The sequence below is a fragment of the Pelobates fuscus genome, chromosome 2 (genome assembly GCF_036172605.1).
Source record: "Pelobates fuscus isolate aPelFus1 chromosome 2, aPelFus1.pri, whole genome shotgun sequence".
NCBI lineage: Eukaryota > Metazoa > Chordata > Amphibia > Anura > Pelobatidae > Pelobates > Pelobates fuscus.
In genome coordinates, this window is record NC_086318.1 from 416,256,268 (window position 1) to 416,276,405 (window position 20,138).

At 40.4% G+C, this 20,138-nt stretch overlaps 2 protein-coding genes across 3 annotated transcripts in view; one reads left to right on the forward strand and one right to left on the reverse strand.

Annotated features, from left to right (window-relative positions):
- The window catches only part of TRMT6 (tRNA methyltransferase 6 non-catalytic subunit), a 35,247-nt gene extending 22,753 nt beyond the window's left edge, over positions 1-12,494 (reverse strand). For both annotated transcript variants that reach the window (XM_063444001.1, XM_063444000.1), the window contains exons 1-3: positions 12,308-12,494; positions 8,908-9,032; positions 5,087-5,196 (exon numbers count right to left, since the gene is read on the reverse strand). In XM_063444001.1, coding sequence (XP_063300071.1) covers positions 5,087-5,196; positions 8,908-9,032; positions 12,308-12,411 — 339 coding nt within the window. In that variant the 5' untranslated portion in view covers positions 12,412-12,494. The remainder of the gene's footprint in view (positions 1-5,086; positions 5,197-8,907; positions 9,033-12,307) is intronic.
- Positions 12,495-14,456: 1,962 nt separating this feature from the next.
- Positions 14,457-20,138, forward strand: part of MCM8 (minichromosome maintenance 8 homologous recombination repair factor) — a 59,818-nt gene continuing 54,136 nt past the window's right edge. The window contains exons 1-3 of the mRNA XM_063443999.1: positions 14,457-14,496; positions 15,776-15,928; positions 17,148-17,234. Of these exons, the coding sequence (XP_063300069.1) occupies positions 15,778-15,928; positions 17,148-17,234 (238 nt within the window). The 5' untranslated portion in view covers positions 14,457-14,496; positions 15,776-15,777. The remainder of the gene's footprint in view (positions 14,497-15,775; positions 15,929-17,147; positions 17,235-20,138) is intronic.

Genomic DNA, 20,138 nt, shown 5'->3' on the forward strand with positions numbered 1-20,138 from the left:
AAATGACAACTTCATGTTACAACTTGTACAAGCACCAACTAGAATGGACGCTTGTCTGGACCTGGTTTTAACAAACAACGTTGATCTTTTGACCAACATTCAAGTAGGTGAGCACTTGGGAAATAGTGATCACAATATAGTGTCCTTTGAAATAAACTCAAAAAAACAAAAGCACATGGGGTATACTAAAACATATAATTTTAAAAAGGCCAATTTCAATAAGATAAGGGAAGCTTTACAATATATTGACTGGCATAAACTCTTTAGTGAAAAGAACACTGAGGATAAATGGATCATCTTCCAACAAATATTAGAAAGGTACATTTCTCAGTATGTACCATTGGGAAATAAGTATAAAAGAAACAAATTAAAACCAATGTGGCTTAGTAGAGAAGTAAAACAAGAGATTAAAAATAAGAAAAGGGCATTTAAAGCATTAAAATCAGACAAATCAGATGCATCTTATAAAAGATATAAGAAAGCAAATAATGCGTGCAAAAAGGCAATTAAACTTGCTAAACTTCAAAATGAAAAAATGATAGCTAAAGAGAGCAAAACCAACCCCAAAGCATTTTTTAAGTACATAAATTCCAAAAAACTCAAAAATGAAAGTATAGGTACACTTAAAACTGAAACGGGGGTGTTAGTTAATGAAGACCAAGAAAAGGCAGGAATTCTAAATAACTATTTCTCCTCTGTATATATTAAAGAAGAACCCATGGCAATAGATGTGCAAATGATTGCTACTAAAAACTTGCAGAATAATTGTAATTGGTTAACTCAAGACAATGTGCTGCAGCAACTAAAGAAAGTTAATATAAACAAAGCTCCAGGGCCTGACGGTATCCAAGTGTAGAAATAAGTGAACCTCTGTTTTTAATCTTTCAAGATTCTTTTCTTTCAGGAAGTGTTCCGGAGGATTGGAGGAAGGCAGATGTGGTTCCTATATTCAAAAAGGGTTCAAAATCCTTGCCTGGAAATTATAGACCTGTGAGCTTAACTTCTGTGGCTGGTAAAATATTTGAAAGGTTATTAAGGGATAATATTCAAGAATTCCTTGAGAAGAATATGGTTATCAGCAAAAATCAGCACGGTTTTATGAAGCACAGGTCATGTCAAACTAACTTGATTGCGTTCTACGAAGAAGTAAGTAGAAGTATAGATCAGGGTGTTGCAGTGGATGTGATCTATTTGGATTTTGCCAAGGCATTTGATACAGTTCCACACAAAAGATTAGTGTTCAAACTCAAGGAAATCGGTCTCGATGAAAATGCTTGTTCTTGGGTAGAACATTGGCTTAAAAACAGAATACAAAGAGTTGTCGTTAATGGTAAATTTTCAAGCTGGACAGAGGTGGCAAGTGGTGTCCCTCAGGGGTCTGTTCTGGGACCCCTTCTATTTAACATTTTTATAAATGATCTTGAAGACAGCATTGAAAGTCATGTTTCAGTGTTTGCAGATGACACAAAACTTTGTAAAATAATACAATGTGAGCAAGATATTACTTTGCTGCAGAAGGATTTAGATAGACTGGAGGACTGGGCACTCAAATGGCAGATGAAATTTAATGTTGAAAAATGCAAAGTTATGCACTTTGGCGTAAAGAATACACAAGCAACGTATACCCTTAATGGAAGTGAATTAGGGATAACAACACACGAAAAGGACTTGGGAATTGTTATAGACAACAAACTATGCAACAATGTGCAATGTCAATCAGCAGTGGCCAAGGCCAGTAAGGTATTGTCATGCATGAAAAAGGGCATTCATTCTCGGGACGAGAATATCATTTTGCCTCTCTATAAATCACTGGTAAGACCACATATTGAATATGCTGTGCAATTTTGGGCACCTGTTCTAAAGAAGGATATCATGGCACTAGAAAAAGTGCAGAGGCGGGCTACAAAATTAATAAAAGGAATGGAACATATCAGCTATGAAGAAAGGTTAACAAATTTAAACCTATTTAGTTTAGAAAAACGTCGCCTGAGAGGGGATATGATAACATTATACAAATATATTCGGGGCCAATACAAACCATTGTGTGGAAATCTATTCACAAACCGGACTTTACATAGGACACGAGGCCATGCGTTTAGACTGGAAGAAAGAAGATTTCGTCTAAGGCAAAGGAAAGTTTTTTTTACTGTAAGAACAATCAGGATGTGGAATTCTCTGCCTGAAGAAGTGGTTTTATCAGAGTCCATACAGATGTTCAAACAGCTACTAGATGCATACTTGCAAAGACAGAATATTCAAGGATATAATCTTTCAATGTAGGGTAATAACTGCTTGATTCAAGGATAAATCTGACGGCCATTCTGGGGTCAAGAAGGAATTTTTTGTCCTAGCTTGTTGCAAAATTGTGCTTCAAACTGGGTTTTTTTTTTTTTTTTTTTTTTTTTCTCTTTTGGATCAACAGCAAAAAACAGGTGTGAGGAAGGCTGAACTTGATGGACGCAAGTCTCTTTTCAGCTATCTAACTATGTAACTATGCAAACTTTATCTGGAAAGATTACTGAAGATTTACAAACAATTGAGAGCATGGACAACAAAAGAGAAAATGCTTTGGGGCTTTTGGGCAGTTAGGTGCGGATAGGGATTTAGCTACAAACTATAAAAGATTCATATCTGCTCTCAAAAACACACACAAATAGCTCACTGTGAAACGACACACACTGTCTATTATTCATAGGAAAGCCAGACAGTGAAAATATCCCCTTCATTTACAGGACTTGTGGTACACTAACAGAAAAATAATTGAACACACACGGTCAGTGAGTAAATATTAAATATTTAGGACTTTGGGAGAAATTAAATTGTTGTATTATCTCACGGAATAGGGAATGAAGTTAGCTGAATTATTGTTTAATGGAACAGTGTATATATCTATTCAAAAGTAAATAAAATCAGTAAATCTCACAGAAAACAAAATACAGCAGCTGCTAAGCACAAAATTCTCAAGTGTTATAAAGATAAGAGCTGCACTCAAAACAAAGCTGCGCCATTACTGTGCAAATATATATAATGCTTAAGGTTTCGGCTCGCCCTGTGTTGCTATTCTATGGTACCTGCTTCAAGAATACTAAGAACGTTTGTACCGTGGCTTTAAACAAACGTGAACTGCAGTGTTTGTGTCTGTCCCTGTATGCTTTGCCTTACATACGGTAACTATAATGTCCAAGATTTGTATTCAGGCTGTGGGACATGGAAAGATAGCGAAAAGGCATTTGAAGAGCTACAGGTTAGTCTCCCTTGGTTATAGCTCGAGCATTGAATTATATCTCACACAAGAATTCATCTATTTGTCTAAAAAAAGCAGCAGAAAATCAATACTTTCCTGTGATGTGCACAGTAGGAAGCCATATGTCTAGTATACATTTATCCACAAAGCACACTTCAGGCTGCAGAAGTGTTACTGTGACTTATACAGCAATTATTCTGGGATTTACTGCCAGCAGGAATTGAAATGTATCCGTACTGCTGCCAAGACAATTTCTGCTGCAGGTTCTGTGCGGCCTAAGTCCAGAAGCCTTCTCTCCTTGGAATGGTGTGCTTTGCAACGTATCAATCCTAATTTATATTATCATTACTAAACTACACAGAACGAAGAAACGCTGGCTCAGATTTGTATTTTGCTTAACACTATGGTGAAATGAAAGACTGTAGCAGTACAACATTTTACAATTACATCATTACCCCCGCTCTGCCCAAGTCAAGCGATATACGGTCTTAGATCAGAGATCATGATGCTAGCTGAAAGGTCGGTGTTCAGTGAATGACCCCACTGAATACAATATAAAGCCCGTAAAATGAGAATGTCAATCTGCAGTACACAAACAAAATAGCAACAGGGTATCAAAAGCAGAAAACATGCACAATCTCCTTAACCCCTTAAGGACACATGACATGTGTGACATGTCATGATTCCCTTTTATTCCAGAAGTTTGGTCCTTAAGGGGTTAAAGGGACTCTATAGTCTACATACAAAAGCAAGAAAGACGGGTCCCCCAGCCTTCCTTCTTGCTTTTATATGTACTTTCAAATATAAAAAATCATTTTCGATGCTTTTTTATATTAAAAACTTACCTCCGTTCCAGCGCCGAGCTCCCAGCCATGCCGCACCCCCTTTTTCGTCGAAATGACGAAATCGCGGGGGCCAATAGGACGCTTCTCTGAGAGAAGCGTCATTGCTCCCTTGTGCGCATGCGCGACTTTGCCACACATGCGCACAGACTTCAGAGGGCGGTATTCATGCCGCCCTCTGAAGTCCTGAGCGCACTACTGCGCATGCGCGCGGCCGCAAGCTGAGCTGACTGACAGCTCAGCTCGCGTTTTTTGCCCGCCCCCTCTCCTCTCTGATAGGCTGGAGAGAGAAGGCGCGCACACAGTGCCTTCTCTCTCCTGCACACGTCAGACGTATCTTAATACGTCTGACGTGTACAGGGCCTTTTTAGGGCCCTGCATGATAGGAAGTCCCTCTGGTGGCCGTCTGAGTGACAGCCACTGGAGGTATTCCTATCAATGTAAACACTGTATTTTCTCTGAAAATACAGTGTTTACATTAGATTGCTTGCAGGGAGCTATAGATCTCACCTGAACAAATACATTAAGCTGTAGTTGTTCAGGTGACTATAGTGTCCCTTTAAATATAAAATGCTTCATAGTTGATTGCTAGTTGATGCAAAGTAGAATGCTAACAAGTTAAAAAAAACTAAACAAAAAAAAAAAACTATTGGGTTCTAAGATTGTTTCATCGATTTAAAGGCTAGATATGAGGATAAAGGCTGTTAAAATCAGTGAGGTTAATGTGTTAAAAAATAATAATAGGTGCAGAATTCTAGCCTGAATCTTTAGATTTCCATGCTTATGTTTTGCTCTGTTGATCTTATTGCAAGTATTAAGAAAATGGAGCAGACTAGATGGGCCGAATGGCCCTTATCTGCCGTTACATTCTATCGTGTTTGCTCTTGCTGTCATGGTATCGCTAGCTCTTCTGTTATTTTATTCACAGCAAAAATAAAGAAAAAATAATAATAATAATAATAATAATAATAGGCCATTAATGTAAACAAATTTGCATTACCTGGCCTTTTATACCCTTTTCCTTTAATGCTTCTATATCATCTCTAGTCAGTTTCTGAGATTTTCCATCATCAACTATATTACGATTGTCAGCTCCCGCTTCCTTCAGCTCTGTAAAAGAAAAAAAGAAAGATAAAAATAAATTGGTTACAGCAGTAAAAAGAGAAAACAATCCCATAGGTTTAAAGGGTTACTCAAACCAAAAATCAGGGTTTTCATAAAACGCTGGTTTTGGCAGTAGTAAACCCATCTGTGCTGGTCTGCCTCCACCTATACAAAAAAATTTACCTCAGCCTTATCCTCCTTGGCGACATCACCCCCCTCACTGGACAGACTAAGGGCAGGACAATGGCAGCACGGAGTGGGTGAGCGGTGCGGACTCTGCTGCTATTGGCTTTCTGGTGCCAGCATGTTGTGCATGCTGATGCCAGAAGCAAATTTTGCACAGATTTGACACTAGCAAGCAGGGCCGGTGCAAGGAATTCTGCTGCCCTAAGCAAAGATCCATTTTGCCACCCCCTCATAAGATTGTTGCATCGTGTCATAAGTTTTTGCACTAAGCTCCAAAAGGAAATATTCCACAAATTTCCTTTAACAATTAAGTAGATATACCTTAAAGGAAAATATGCTTATTTTTCTGCAAGTCCTCCAAATCATAGGCTTCTGATTGAGAAGCCTCTGTTCTGGGGCCACAGTTGTGCACATGCACATTCAATCACAGCTTTACTATGTTCCCCATTGAGCTATAGTTCAGCTCACTGAGAAAGGGAGAAGGCGGGTGCACTCTGGTACAGCACGTCTGCCTCTTCTGTTAGTCAAGAAAATGACTGCTTTATAGACACATACAGGTTTATGGATTTTACTTTTTCAATCTACTAGTTAAAGGGACTATAGTGGATCCATACATTGACCCATACACACACACACACACACACTGCACATTAAAGGACCACTCTAGTGCCAGGAAAGCATACTCGTTTTCCTGACACTAGAGTGCCCTGAGGGTGCCCCCACCCTCAGGGACCCCCTCCCGCCCGGCTCTGGAAAGGGGTTAAATCTTACCTTTTTCCAGCGCTGGGCGGAGAGATCTCCTCCTGCTCTCCCCCTCCGATCCTCCTCTTCTCCTCCCCGTCGGCTGAATGCGCACGCGCGGCAAGAGCTGCGCGCGCATTCAGCCGGTCACATAGGAAAGCATTCATAATGCTTTCCTATGGACGCTTGCGTGCTCTCACTGTGATTTTCACAGTGAGAATCACGCAAGCGCCTCTAGCGGCTGTCAGTGAGACAGCCACTAGAGGACATAGGGGGAAGGCTTAACCCATTCATAAACATAGCAGTTTCTCTGAAACTGCTATGTTTATGAAAAAATGGGTTAACCCTAGAAGGACCTGGCACCCAGACCACCTCATTAAGCTGAAGTGGTCTGGGTGCCTAGAGTGGTCCTTTAACACTGACCTATACACACACACAAACTACACATTCTCTGACACAAACACACAGGTGACATTACCTGCAGCAGCCTGTCCCATGCTCACTCTGCCTTTTGTTGGCTGCCGGGTATGGCGTCACACAGAGTCTTGGTGGCCATGAATCTAGAGCAGTGGTTCCCAACCCAATTCTCAAGTACTCCCTAACAGTTCAGAAGCTTTGCCCTCCCACTGCCCTCCTCTTCAAACCTCCTGGACTTGGGAGGATGGGGGAAAAGGCAGACCGGGGGCAGAGTTAAAATGTTTGGGCGGAGGAAGGCAGAGTTCGTTGTGGGATGGGTGCAGTTAAGTGTTTGTGGGCGGGGAGAGGCGGAGTTACAATCGTAACTCCGATAATCTGCTGAATACAAGAAGGAGGGCTGCAGCAGTAAGGGGAGGGCGCTAGCAGCTATATCACAGGTGGAAGCAGGGTCTCGGTCAGTGAATATTGCCAGCATAATCTCATGGGGGATTCAGAAAGTATTACAGCCCCTGCGGACGCCACCTCTCATACAGCGCCCTTGGCCATTGTCTAATCTGCCTATAGGAAGCGCCTGCCCTGCAGCAAGCCCATGAAGGGGTTAATCTCTCTATGTACAAGGTTTCAAAGCTAAAGGCTGCCTAAAAAAAAAAAAAAAAGACTAGGCACCATGACCACTTCAAATCACTGAAGTGGTGATGGTGCTTGGAGAAACTCTTTAATGTCCAATCAACCACCAATTATTAAACACACAGGTACAACAAAATGCAATTTATAAGGAGCAAGGTAGCTGATACCTTGTACCTAATAGGGAATGAAAATAAATACTTTTGCCTATCTATAGTATTATTTGGCTACTTTTTCATTTGTTCATAGATGCAATCCTTACATTTAAAAGATTTTAGGTTTCTATTTCCTCCTTTGGCATCTCTTTTAAACATAATGGAAAAAAGCACAGGAGACTAGCTAGGGCTATGACCATCATAACCTTACAAAGCAGCCTGCTTTAACATTTGTTACAGATGGTGGATAATGTTTCTAGCTTAACTATTTTTCATAACTGGTTTTATATTCCCAATCAGGAGGGCAAAACCCCTACACATGTAAGGGGACCGGCGAGCCACAGCTGCTCCACTCGACCCACGAACACACACGAACACACACACACACACACACACACGTACTACACATAGGAACGCACAAGTCATCCCTTACGCAAAAACTTTAACGCACAATGCATCCCTTACACACACACACACACACACACACACACATATATATATATATATATATATATATACACATACACACAGTAACAAACAATGCATTCCTTACACACAAACACACACTGCAGGTATTTCTTACGTGTGTGTGTGTGTGTGTGTGTGTGTGTGTGTGTGTGTATCTTGTGTACAAAGGTGTGTTTATGTATTTGTGTGTTTGTGTGTTAATAGGTAGATCTGTAAGTATTTATATGGTAGTGCATGTGCATCCATCCCAGCAATCAAACACCACCACTACGTGCAAGCATGTCCTGCATTCATATTCCAAAATTATATACACATACATTCCTTCACTCAAAACACCAATACTTCACACAAATGTACATCCACATTTAAAAGTCAACACTACATTCAAACAGACCAATGCACTCAAATGCAAATCTTACACCCCATGTATTAAAACACTACAACTCTATGCAAAACACCAAAACTACACACAAGGGATAAACAGGGACTGACAAGAAGTGTACACATACATCCCATTAACGGCAAGAAAACCTGAAAAATGTATTCAAACTTGAACTACTTAGCAAAGTAATTTTTATAATAGGGTTTATAAAAATAGTTTAATCATTAGACATTGAGGCGACAAATACCTGTGGCCAGAAGAAGTTTAGCCTATTCAAATTTTGTCCCCATACCTACTGCCAAGTTGTGCAGGTCTGCTCTACAATAACACACAACACATCCGCTACACACAAACACTACATTTCTTATGAGTGGACTCCGATGTGGGCGCCTTGTAAGCAGACTCTGAGACGGGTTCTGGGGGCCTAGGCCTTGAACTGTGTAAGGGCAGCCCTGTTGACACTGCACAGTTGTACATAAAACACAGATTTGCGATTTGGTAATTCACCGAACCAAGATTTGGAGACAACTTAGATAATGTGGCCCAACATTTACATTTTTACTGTGAATTCTCTACAATTCCATGTTCAGTGAATAAAACGTGTTTTATAATTAGATTTCATGATATTTTGCCGAAGAACTTAAACTGACATTAAACTGAACAAATTTAGTATTCGGCAACTATGGCAACAATATATTACATTTGTTCTTTTGCATTAAAGATATAAAAATATACATTTATCACCTGTTGCAGCAGCTTCGTTTCTTTTTGTTTGAAGATTTCCACCTCCTAAAATCTCAAATGTGGTGCCATAATTTTTACCAACGGCGTTATCCAAATAAATCCACTGCTTTTCAAAAATGATTTTTCTGTAAATGAGAGCAGAACAAATTAGTACAACAAACATGATGGGGAGATACATAAAAATATTGCTGACAGGAAAGTGAATAATTGGTTTGAAACACTTATTACGGTAGCCATCACAGAATCAAAAGTATTCAATATGCACATCCCACCTTTTCCCACAACGACCGTTCTACTTTGTGACCATTTTATAACTCACTCCTAACGTGTATGATGTTCACATCTGTTTCAAACAAACTGAAATCGAAAAACAGCAGTACTGGCACACAATTAAATATCTGCAAATCCACTAATCCATTTTGTTCCCATTTTGGACTCTAATTGCCATGTCCGTCAGGCTTATCCATTCAAGTTGTGGACATCTGCTTTACTGAAACATATATATAATCAACGTTAAACTGAACTTGGCATGACAGCTGAAATTGCCCCCAATGGCTTTAAATATAGAATTTATCACCTGCAGCTGAGCGGCTTTCACAACTGTAACACCCATTACCGGTCATTCCTTTGTCTTGGCCCAGACTGGCCCAAGGGAATCCAACTCTAAAACTTCAACACTGGCTACAATGCCACTGGGCTAGTGACTCCATTCCTAGAAGCACTGGCTAGGGTGTAATTGCTATGCTCTGGGACAGGACCACCACTTGTAGGTGGGTTCTCCTGCTCTACTTGTCAGTAATTTATTCACCATATAAATCATTGTCCAAAAATGATTGACAGGTAGGGGAGGATTATGATTTTCTTCCAATCTATACATTTTGAATTAATTTTGCAAGCATTAGGTATAGATTAAATGTAGTGTATATTAAATTAGAGTTGGGTACACCAAGACTGGCTAGATTTTAAGTCATGGCATTGCGGCTCCTTTATGCTACAGATATATAGTACTCAAAAGGCCACACTTTCACAGTTACCTCTAAACTGAAAACAAATAACAGAATATACTGTAATTTTTTTGTAAAATGTACAATTGCTTGAATCTTAATTAAAAATGATGAGGCACAAAAACAGAATTATATTGGCTGTTTTACCTATATTTGATTCATTACTCAATTCAGTGCTAACAAGTAAAAAAAACAAAAAACAAACACCTTATGGTTCCATGAATGTTTGATAGGGTTATAATTTTGCTTTAAACATTCTAAAGGGGATTCAAATTATATTAGTCGTTCCTACTCTCTGCCTCAATCAAGTACGATTTCATTTCTAACATGGTTTATACGGACTACGTGTTGTTAAAAGTTTATTTGTCATTTAAATGTACAATAAACCCATCCACTTAAAATGTGACAGAGATGAGAAAAAAAAAAAAAACAGTCACATGTACATACGCACGCCATGATACAGGAAAGTGAAGGAGTAAACAGAGTTTTCTACTTCTGCATACACAATCTCTTCAAGAATAACACCTCTGATCAGGCTTATTTTTGAAGGATTGGCAGCCATGTGTGATCACTAATGTAAGTCACTATACACGCTAGATACAGATCTGTTCTCTGCAGTGTTACTCCAACCACCATGACCAGTTCTGCTTTTTGAAGTGGTTATGGTGGTAGTAGTCTGGAAGTGCAGTGTTTCTGTTTGAAACATTGTACAACAAGAGTAATTTGCACTTGTGTGCCAAAGGCAAATTTCCCCCTCAGCACATGTGACTTATGCAGCGCAGAATTCTGATCCAGATTGTCTAATTGACACCCCCATGTGTGTCAATCAGACACCAGGTCCTGTTAATTCTTGGTGGTTTAGCTCAGCGGAGCTAAGTTTAAGAGGTAGCAATTGCCTTTCGAAGGGTTCGCTTCCTTAGTTACTTTGAGCATGAGAAGCATTCTCATGAAGAATGCAAAGTATGGACCATAGGACCCCAGTACTTCTCTATGGGAAAAATTAGACTGGCCCCAGAAAGCCACATTAGTGGATACCTACAGAGCTGGAGCTGAGCTGTGGTTTCTGCCATTAGATATGGATATAGATTAAGAAACACTCTAGCACTAAAAACACTAGAATGTGTTGCTAATGCGACATTGTCATACTAGCTAGTTAGATTCAGCCCACTCCTTCCCCAGATATTAGAAACTAAAGCTATTCGCTTACGCTGCAGCCGCCACTCCTATGCTGGCATAGGTCATCAATATTGAAGATCTCAGCCAATTCAATGCTTCCCCATATGGAAGCACTGGAGTGTCATGAGCGACAATCGCTAAGCCAATCAGCATCTCCTCACATACATCTCTATGGAGAGCTTTCAACTAAAGTCAGTCTAGCAATCTTTAGAGGACAGCAACCAGGAAGTCCCTCTAGCCCCACTGAGTGACAACCACTAGAACCATAATGTTAAAAACACAAAGCTGTTCCTTTAAGAATTGAAGATTTAGCAATAAATTACATATAGTCAGCAAACAGATGCGTTTTTTTCTTCATTTAAAATAGAATAAGACATTGAGATGACGTGATCTGGATGACTTTTTTTAAATGTACATTATTTGGGATTCTTCTTATAATATAGAACTAGTCACCCTTCAGCATTCTAATAAAAAGTGTACTTTGTGCACACTCAAGCTGGGAGAATTAAGAATTCCTTGGCATGATATTCTGAGGGAAGACAAGTGTTACCCAATGTATATCCCATTGTACAGCGCTACAGAATTTGCTGGCGCTATATAAATAATAATAATCCTAATATAAGGGGAAAGGGAACACAATTCTGCTAGTCCTCTTCTCATGCATAAGTGTCAACTGGACCACAAAATTATTTTTGTTCATTTACAACAAGTCAACAATCTTAGAGAGAAGTTCCTTCTGAGCAGGGTTCTCCAAAATCCATCCAGATGTTGCTGAACTACAACTCCCATGATTTTCTGGCAAAATACATTATTCAAAGAATTATGGGACTTGATGTTCAGGGACATCTGGAAGGGCCTGCGTTGGGAAAATCCTGTTTTACAGTAAAAATCCAGCTAGCCATTGTAGGGGGGGATTTTGCTCGCCAACTTGAGTACCACACGTTATCCATACACAATGACCTGCTCATATTCTGCATGTCCCTGTATTGGACACGTGTGACCCCTGCATTAACAAACCGTACTGTATGCATCATGAAAATTGCAATTCTGGGAGTTCAGGTTTAAAATTTTAGCCAAATTGGAACATACAGTAATATCCAACCCAGAGCTGTGTTTCCAGGCCGGCTATTTCAGCACAACATTTGGAATCCCTTATAATACAGAAAATAAAATAATAATAATAATGTAGTCATGGCTCCCAGTCCCCATGCTGGACTCACTTCCTCCTCTGCACCTGGACTGCTTTAAACACATCCTCCCTCTTCAGCACCACGAAGTCTCCCTCCCCAATCAGCTCCCCGCCAGCCGGGACACTGTCCTCCATAGCGGCTCTCCTCTCTGCACTCCCAGCCCAGCGCTCAGACCAGCACCAACCCACGTGTTCACTGAACACACCGCTTCCGGGTTCTGCAGGGAAGGCGAGGGAGAGCCGCCGAGAGCATCGAACGCCGAACGACTGCTCGGCCAGCATCACGTGACAAGTAATGCCAACTTACTGGCATCAAAATAAGAATAAACCCGGTGAATGCTCTTCCTTGCCGCCCTGCTACACCCACTGTGATGTCTTTGGCTGACGGGCATTGTTTAGCCAGCACTCAGAAGGAGACCTGGGGTTGGCATTTATACCCAGCATTTTGTGATAATATGTATGTAAATGTAGTCACAGAGGGCACAGTGACGGGAAATTGTTTTTTTGTTTTTTTTTACAGTATAAGAAAGTGCTTTAAAAAAAAAATGAAAAAAAAAAATGGTCCGGTTGCTATGGTAACCGGTGCAGGCCTGACGCACGGCAGTGACGTCACGCCGGCGGTAAACTAGAACTGCTGGCAGAAGGGGAGCAGAGAGTGAAGGTAGAGTATAGTCATGGCAGCAGCAGCAGAGACTGACACCAGGTCTGTGGGAGGGCTATTCACTAAAACTGTGAATTGGCAGACATTCAAAGAGAAGGTTAACTTTTAGGACAAAATAGCACGATTTCCATATGGAGCCATGTTGGTACCGACACCGTTTCAGATTTATTTGCTGATCAGGGGATTGTGGTGAATTTAAAACTTAATTGCAAATTTGCAAAGTCCCCCAATTGTGACATCGCCGCTGATGGTCCGTTGGCCACGGGGTGGGGGGCGCAGATAAAGGTGAGCTTACTTTCCTGAACTTGTCCCTTGAAGTCGCTGACATATTTTTTTGCTCTGCTTCAGCTGCACCAGGAGCCAATGTCACTGCTCTACTCGTGCGCATGCGTGAGAGTTCAGCAATGAGTTCTGTGGGGGATCCCGAGAGACCCCTGGGTCCTCCGTAGACACAGCCATTTCCATGGGACTGACTCTTAGACTCCGCTTTGAGTTGAAGAATGTCATGCGGAGTAGAAATACAGAGACAAAGTATCCCCTACTTTGTCTCTGTATGTCTTTTGACTGGGTTAGAATTTCAGTGATATTCCTATTCCAACACAGTCAGAATGAGTATTTCACAAAAATTCTAACTTTGAAATACTCATTTTTGTTTAAGGGGAGCATAACAGTACCCCTTTACGGCAAAATGTACGGGTTTGGAAACATTCTCCATCGCTGCTATTGTCACAGCACGGGCTGTTTCAGTTTAAATGTCACAGGTTGGTTTTAAAGTCACTGCAATTTGATGTTTAGTGAATAAAAGCCCCTCTGAATTTGTTACCGTTCACCGTGATTTAACTGGGTGGAGTTTTAATCATTAAAAGATGAAATGTATTAAATTGAAAAGAAAAATGCAAAATTTATGCTCAAATAGCCAAGTTGTGAGTATAATGTTGTTGCAGAATTTTTGCAAATCAGGTGTTGTTGCATAAAGTTATCATTTTGGGTTTGTATTCGTTGAGCTTATTCTCTAAACGTCAAGTTATAACAAACGAAATATGAATGGCAAGATATAGGCTAAAATAGCGGAGCTGTGACCGTAACCTAACTGGATAATTGTTACAGATCACCTGAAACAATTTTGATTTCTGTGTTTTTGGTAGACCCTGGTTTGTGCAAAACAACCTGAAAATGGTTTACTACAAACCAAGGCGATGATACCCAAAGGCCCTTTTGCACCATAAAAACTTCAATGAGCTGTAGCTAGATATGGTGCATGCTGTCCTTTTAAGGAACACTCCAAGCACCATAACCACCACTGCACACGATAGTTGTTATGAATTCAGGACATACCTGGTACATACCTGGGGTCCTAATTTCACAGATATTACTAAAGTAGAAATCTCTACTTTAGGTAGAAACTCCAATTCCATTTGTCTTTGGACCACTGACCGATCAGCAATGAATTCCATCCAAAGTTGGACATATTTGATACTGATAAAGAGGAAGAGAAACTTCTGCTTTAGTGATCGCTATGAAGAAAGGCTGTACAGCTGCCCCTGAGGAAGCAGATAAATGTGAGGAAGCGCCAAACGTGGACTATGTGTGTCTGACAGTGAACTGGACTATACAATAACAGTACATTGTTACAGAACAGTTCCACTTATTATCAGAAATGATTTAAGGGTTACCAGTTTCCTCCTGGTGTGGGAGTCTCTGCATCCAAACCCATTAAACAGGTGGGAACCTTGGAAGAATGCATGTTTATTGCGTATTTTTGTTTGTTTGTTTTTTAACCTATTTTTTTAATCCCCCTCAATTTTAAATCTGTTAAATAAATGTTTAAGGGTGCATTTTTACCATCTGTCTGAATTGCACTTATTACATTTTAAAATAAAAAAATGAATGTATTGTTGTAGTGTTTATTTTTAAACCTAAATGTTTTCAGGTTTCCAGCTTCATAATCCGAGCTCATCCTTGCACAGGTTCCCTTAGGAGATTTTAGGCAATTCTTGGTTAGTGCATTACATTGATTTAAAAAATGTTGTACATGCTACCATCTTTCATCGAAAATAAGAACGGATATTTATATTAATTTGTCCCCCGAAAAATGCACCAGGGCTTATTTTGGGGGGATGTCTTATTTCTGGGGAAAACCAGTGGCAAGCATGTGCTAGAAAGCAGGTCTACATTTGGGGGAATTTCCCCGAAAAATGCACCAGGGCTTATTTTGGGTGGATGTCTTATTTCTGGGGAAAAACAGTGGCAAGCATGTGCTCGAAAGCAGGTCTACATTTGGGGGAATTCCCCCGAACATAGACCAGTTAACTAAGCCATGGAATCCTGCAAATCTATGTTCGGGGAAACTTTACCGAACATAGATTAGCTTACTCGCAAATTGGATCTTGCATATCTATGTTCGGGGAAACTTTCCCGAACATTGACAAGCTTACTCGCGAATGGAATTCCTTAAATCTATGTTTAGGGAAAATTCACTGAACATAGATTAGCAAAGTAGTGACTAGCAACTAGGCCTTATTTTCAGGGTAGGGCTTATATTTCGAGCATCCCCCCAAAATAAGTTAGTTTTTCTTTTTCAGGGAATGTCTTATTTTCGGGGGAAAACGGTATGTTGTGTATAGTCATGTGTACACTTCACAGAACTAATAGGAAGTAGACAAAAGAGTGGTGTAAAAGCAAGAGATAATTTTTGTTTTTCTTCCCTTTAACATTTGCTGAACATCCTTTCAAGGTTGCCATTACTTCCTGTACTAGTAAATGTTGTGCCTGGTGTTCCCCATTTAAATATTACATTGATCACTGTTTTTTATTTCTGTGTTTCTCTTGAATATATAGTGATGAGCCAGAGTTGGAGAGGAGGAGATAGAGGATGGAGAGGGGGAGGCAGTCATTACTCAGGAGGCTGGAGAGGTCGACCCTGGAGGGGGAGAGGCAATGGGAGAGGACAAGGTGGAAACTGGAATAGTAATGCTGGAAGAGATTCTGCTTGTAAGTGTATCATTTCATGACAACAACTATAATGTTCTGAGATGCCTCACAGTTAAAGGGACTCAAAGCACCAAAAACATTAGCTTAATAAAGTGGTTTTGGAGTACAGTTCATGCCCCTGTAATCTCACTGTTAATTTATCTGCCATTGAAGAGTTAGTCACTTTGTTTCTGCAGCCCAAGCCACACTTTCCCTGGCTGAGACTCACACAGCCTCTGTACACATTTCCTGGAAAATAATCTAACATTTTTAGCTTTCCTTATTACATTCAGTTTAGAAGTTCTTATGTCCTGCTCCGTCAATAGTGTGCTAGAACATGCATCAGTCTCCTGTGTGTGATTAATGTTCAGTTAACAGAGCAGGAGATAAATACTTCTAAAGTAAACAGACTGTTGTAAGATGTGTGTGAAAATGAAACTATTGTTTTCATGGAGACGATGTGAGTCTAGCCTCCCTGAAAGCATAAAACACCCAGAACACTGGTAAACCCACTGATAATGCAGGACTGGGCATTCGCTGCCTGCTTCTCCTCTTCTGAGATCATCTATCCAGATGATCTCTGGTTCATTTGAATGCTTCACATAGAGAAGCAGTGGGAACCTACTACACAATCATGGCAATCATCGCATATTCACATTCTCTGACACACATATAGCACTAATTACCAGCAGCAGCCTGTCCCTCACCTTCTTCCCATAAACAATGTGTGGACTGCCAGGATATGACGTCAAGCTGAATCCCAGTGGCTTTTTGTCCAGAGCATCGTTAGGAGTGGCAGCAGCCACTGGTGTGAGCCACCAGTGAGCTGCAGCTGGTTCTGGTAAGGTATTTCCGGATGGGCCAGTCCGGCTTTTCTTCTGCTGAAGATACACTCCCTGCCCGGCAACAACTCTCCCCCAAAGGCAGCACTGCCACTTGCCAACTACAGGGCTAAAAGAATACAACAATCTTCCTGCCCGGTACCCAGAAAGGCATGTCCTGGGCACCAGATGATGTAAATTCCACATCCCTGGAACATCCTAATGTTGGGAAGGGTTTCAATTTTAGAACTTAAAGAATCTTTCTATTTTTATTTTTTAATTCTTTAGCATAACAAAGGCCCTTTTTTTAATCATGCACACATTTTTTGTTAGTGCAGAGGTAAATATCAATCTATTTATGTTAACATTTTATAGCCTCATGCACAAAAGTAAAAATAAATCCTGAATTATTTTTCCAGGTATATCAAGTGCTAAACCTCGATTAACACAGACTACACTGGACAAGTACATTCCGTACAAAGGCTGGAAGCTTTATTTTACTGAAGGTACAAATGAAAGTGCAAATTATGACTCATTCTGAAGATGGAATAGAATCCATTCAATATGCAGCTAAATATGATTGACGATAGCTACTTGCTTTTAACAGTATCAATGAATGACTGCTATTTATACCTGATCAATCATTTTAAATCCCTGATTGCTCTGTCTTTCTTCACCAATCTTGATGAACAACATTTTCAATTTGTGGCCTTGACTACTAGTGTCAAATGTTAGGGCAAAGGGACAGTGTGTCCGCAAAACATAAATAGATTTTTTTGAGTGCTACAGATCCATGTAATCCTCTAGGTGATGTCACAAATTGTGTTTGATTACACTGAGAGAAGTCTGGGCTAACTGCCAAATATATAGTCTCTAAACTGTAATTATTCAGTGGCCATAAAATTATAATCTATAAAACATTCTTTTCAATTGTTGGCAAAAAAAAATTCTCTAGCATGATGTGCCCAACATTAAAGACAGCAGCAATGAAGACAAAAATGTGAAATGGGAACACATCAATTTATCAGGTATATTCTTTCATTCATGTATATTGCTGCTTTGACAGTAATATATTCCTTTTTGTTGCTATGTTACCAGATAATACAATGGAACGATTTTTCAGATTGTCAATCAGCATGTGCAGAGATGATCTTTTGCTTTTGAATTGGTAATGGCGACCCCTTTGTCACTAACGCCACAGTCTGTCCTCTGCTACATAGGAACAAAAGAAAGGGCACAGCTTTCCCGTCTGCAGTTTTTGCTATTTTTTCTGGTGTATGTGTAGAGTTTTTTGGATATATTTTTGTAGAGTACACAAGTAACACTTGATTTTTGTCATCTGGAGGGGGTATTCAAAACCACCGAAATAATCACTCACTCGAAACAAAACCCCTTTTTTTTTTTTTTTTTTTTAAACCTATAGTTTGTATGAAGTGAAATGTGATCCAGTATCCACCTGTTGCTTTAAGTTTTCAAGACTTCTCTTCCAGCCTGTGGCAATGTGGGTAAATAGTCAATCAGCATCCAGAGAGTCCAGGATGAGTCCTATAATAGTCTACCTAGAATATTTGTGTTTTTTTTCTGGATTTTCTCCAGTGCAGTGTGTCTATGATTAATAATGTTTAATATTTTGTCCATTGCAATGGGCGTAGTTTATCAGATCTGGAATATTATTGTTTGAATTACACTCCAGTGAGGTAGATCATTTTCAAATATATTCGAGTGGTAGACGACTTTGAAGGGGTAAAGCTTCTTTAGAATTAAATTTTACTTTAAGAGGAAACAAAATTGTGATCACAAATTAATACCTTTTGATTTACGTCTAGGTTTGCCGCAGATGTGCTCCCAAATTGTTAAATTGTGAGAAAATATCTTCAAGTATAACCTAATGTTGCCATTATGGTATTTTCTAAATACAATTTGGGAGATCAAAATGTCCCATACATATGAACTGAAATGTACAACCGACCCGTCCTGTGTGATGGGCTCTAAAAAACACCACAAGGTAACGGGGGGCCTGATAACCCAGGCTCTCTGTATGTGTGAACTGAGGTGATTCAAGAGGACTGGGGGTGGGGGGGGGGGGGATGCTAGCGGTGGGAGAAACAGACAGGTCTTGATGGGAAAACTGTTCTTGAATATTTGTTTATACTGGAATGTATATAATGTAAGCTGCTGGGGCTGCGTACGTGCACCTGACCTAAATAGGCGGGGGCAGAGTGCACACCCCCAGCACATCAACATGCATAACCCTCACTGTTGAACCCCCGGGTAGGGCCTTAGATGAGCCCGACACAGGATAGGACTACCCAACCCTGCCGAACTTGTCGGCACTGAATACGCCAGGATCCACACCATGGACCTAGACGTACCTACTTCACTGAAGATGCAGCACACTAATGCAAATATAGGTGCCCAATAGCCATGCCAATGGAAGAGAACCCTCTCTTCTATCCCCCGGATGTGGTAAAACCACACACCGTCTCCGCGAGAGACGTTCTGTATATAGTTAAAATTCCTTCCCCAAGTTCCTCTTCCCCACCCAGAGATACCCATGATCGGCTAAAAACCTCCAGAAGGTCCGATAAAAATCCTAACCGGCATCGTCGCCCATCCGCCCTCACACTACGACACAAAAATGTGGCGGGTCCTGGCCCACCCACTTTGCTACTAATGACGCCACAACGACCTCCTACTCAGCATGAGGGAAGTGATAGCCAGACGCTACACTATACTGTACTGCACAGTTGCAAACCTAAACACAATTTATGAAGATACAAACTATCAATACTCGTGGCTTAAATACACCACACAAAAGGAGGCTCCTTATTGACGACGCAAAACGCACAAAATCAGACATACTGTGCATACAAGAGACATTTTGTACACAACAGGGTACCTAGTTTCGCGAGTAGGGACTACCCCACGCAATACCATTCCACCTACTCATCTAAATCTAGAGGTGTGTCCTTCCTCATTCATGCATCAGTTACATTTGAGCTCCTGAGCCTCAAAAAAGACACACAGGGTCGATATCTCATAATACACTGCAAAATCAATGATGCCTTATACACACTAGTGGGGGTATATAGCCCTAATAATGAGCAGATACATTTTCTAGAAAAGGTCCTACACAAAATCCCCACCACTTATCCCTCCTCCACAATCCTCTGTGGAGACCTGAACCACATAATGCAGCCCAGACTGGATACCACACAGTCGGCTGAGTCCCCAAGATGTAAAACATTAGGCAAACAGGCGACAGCACTGGTAAAACTTCTCTTGGAACACAATCTGTATGATGTATGGAGGGCACAACACCCGAATGATCGAGAATTCACATTCTATTCCTCAGTACACAAAACATATTCTAGAATTGATTTTATATTTGTCTCGGGTGACATAGTGTC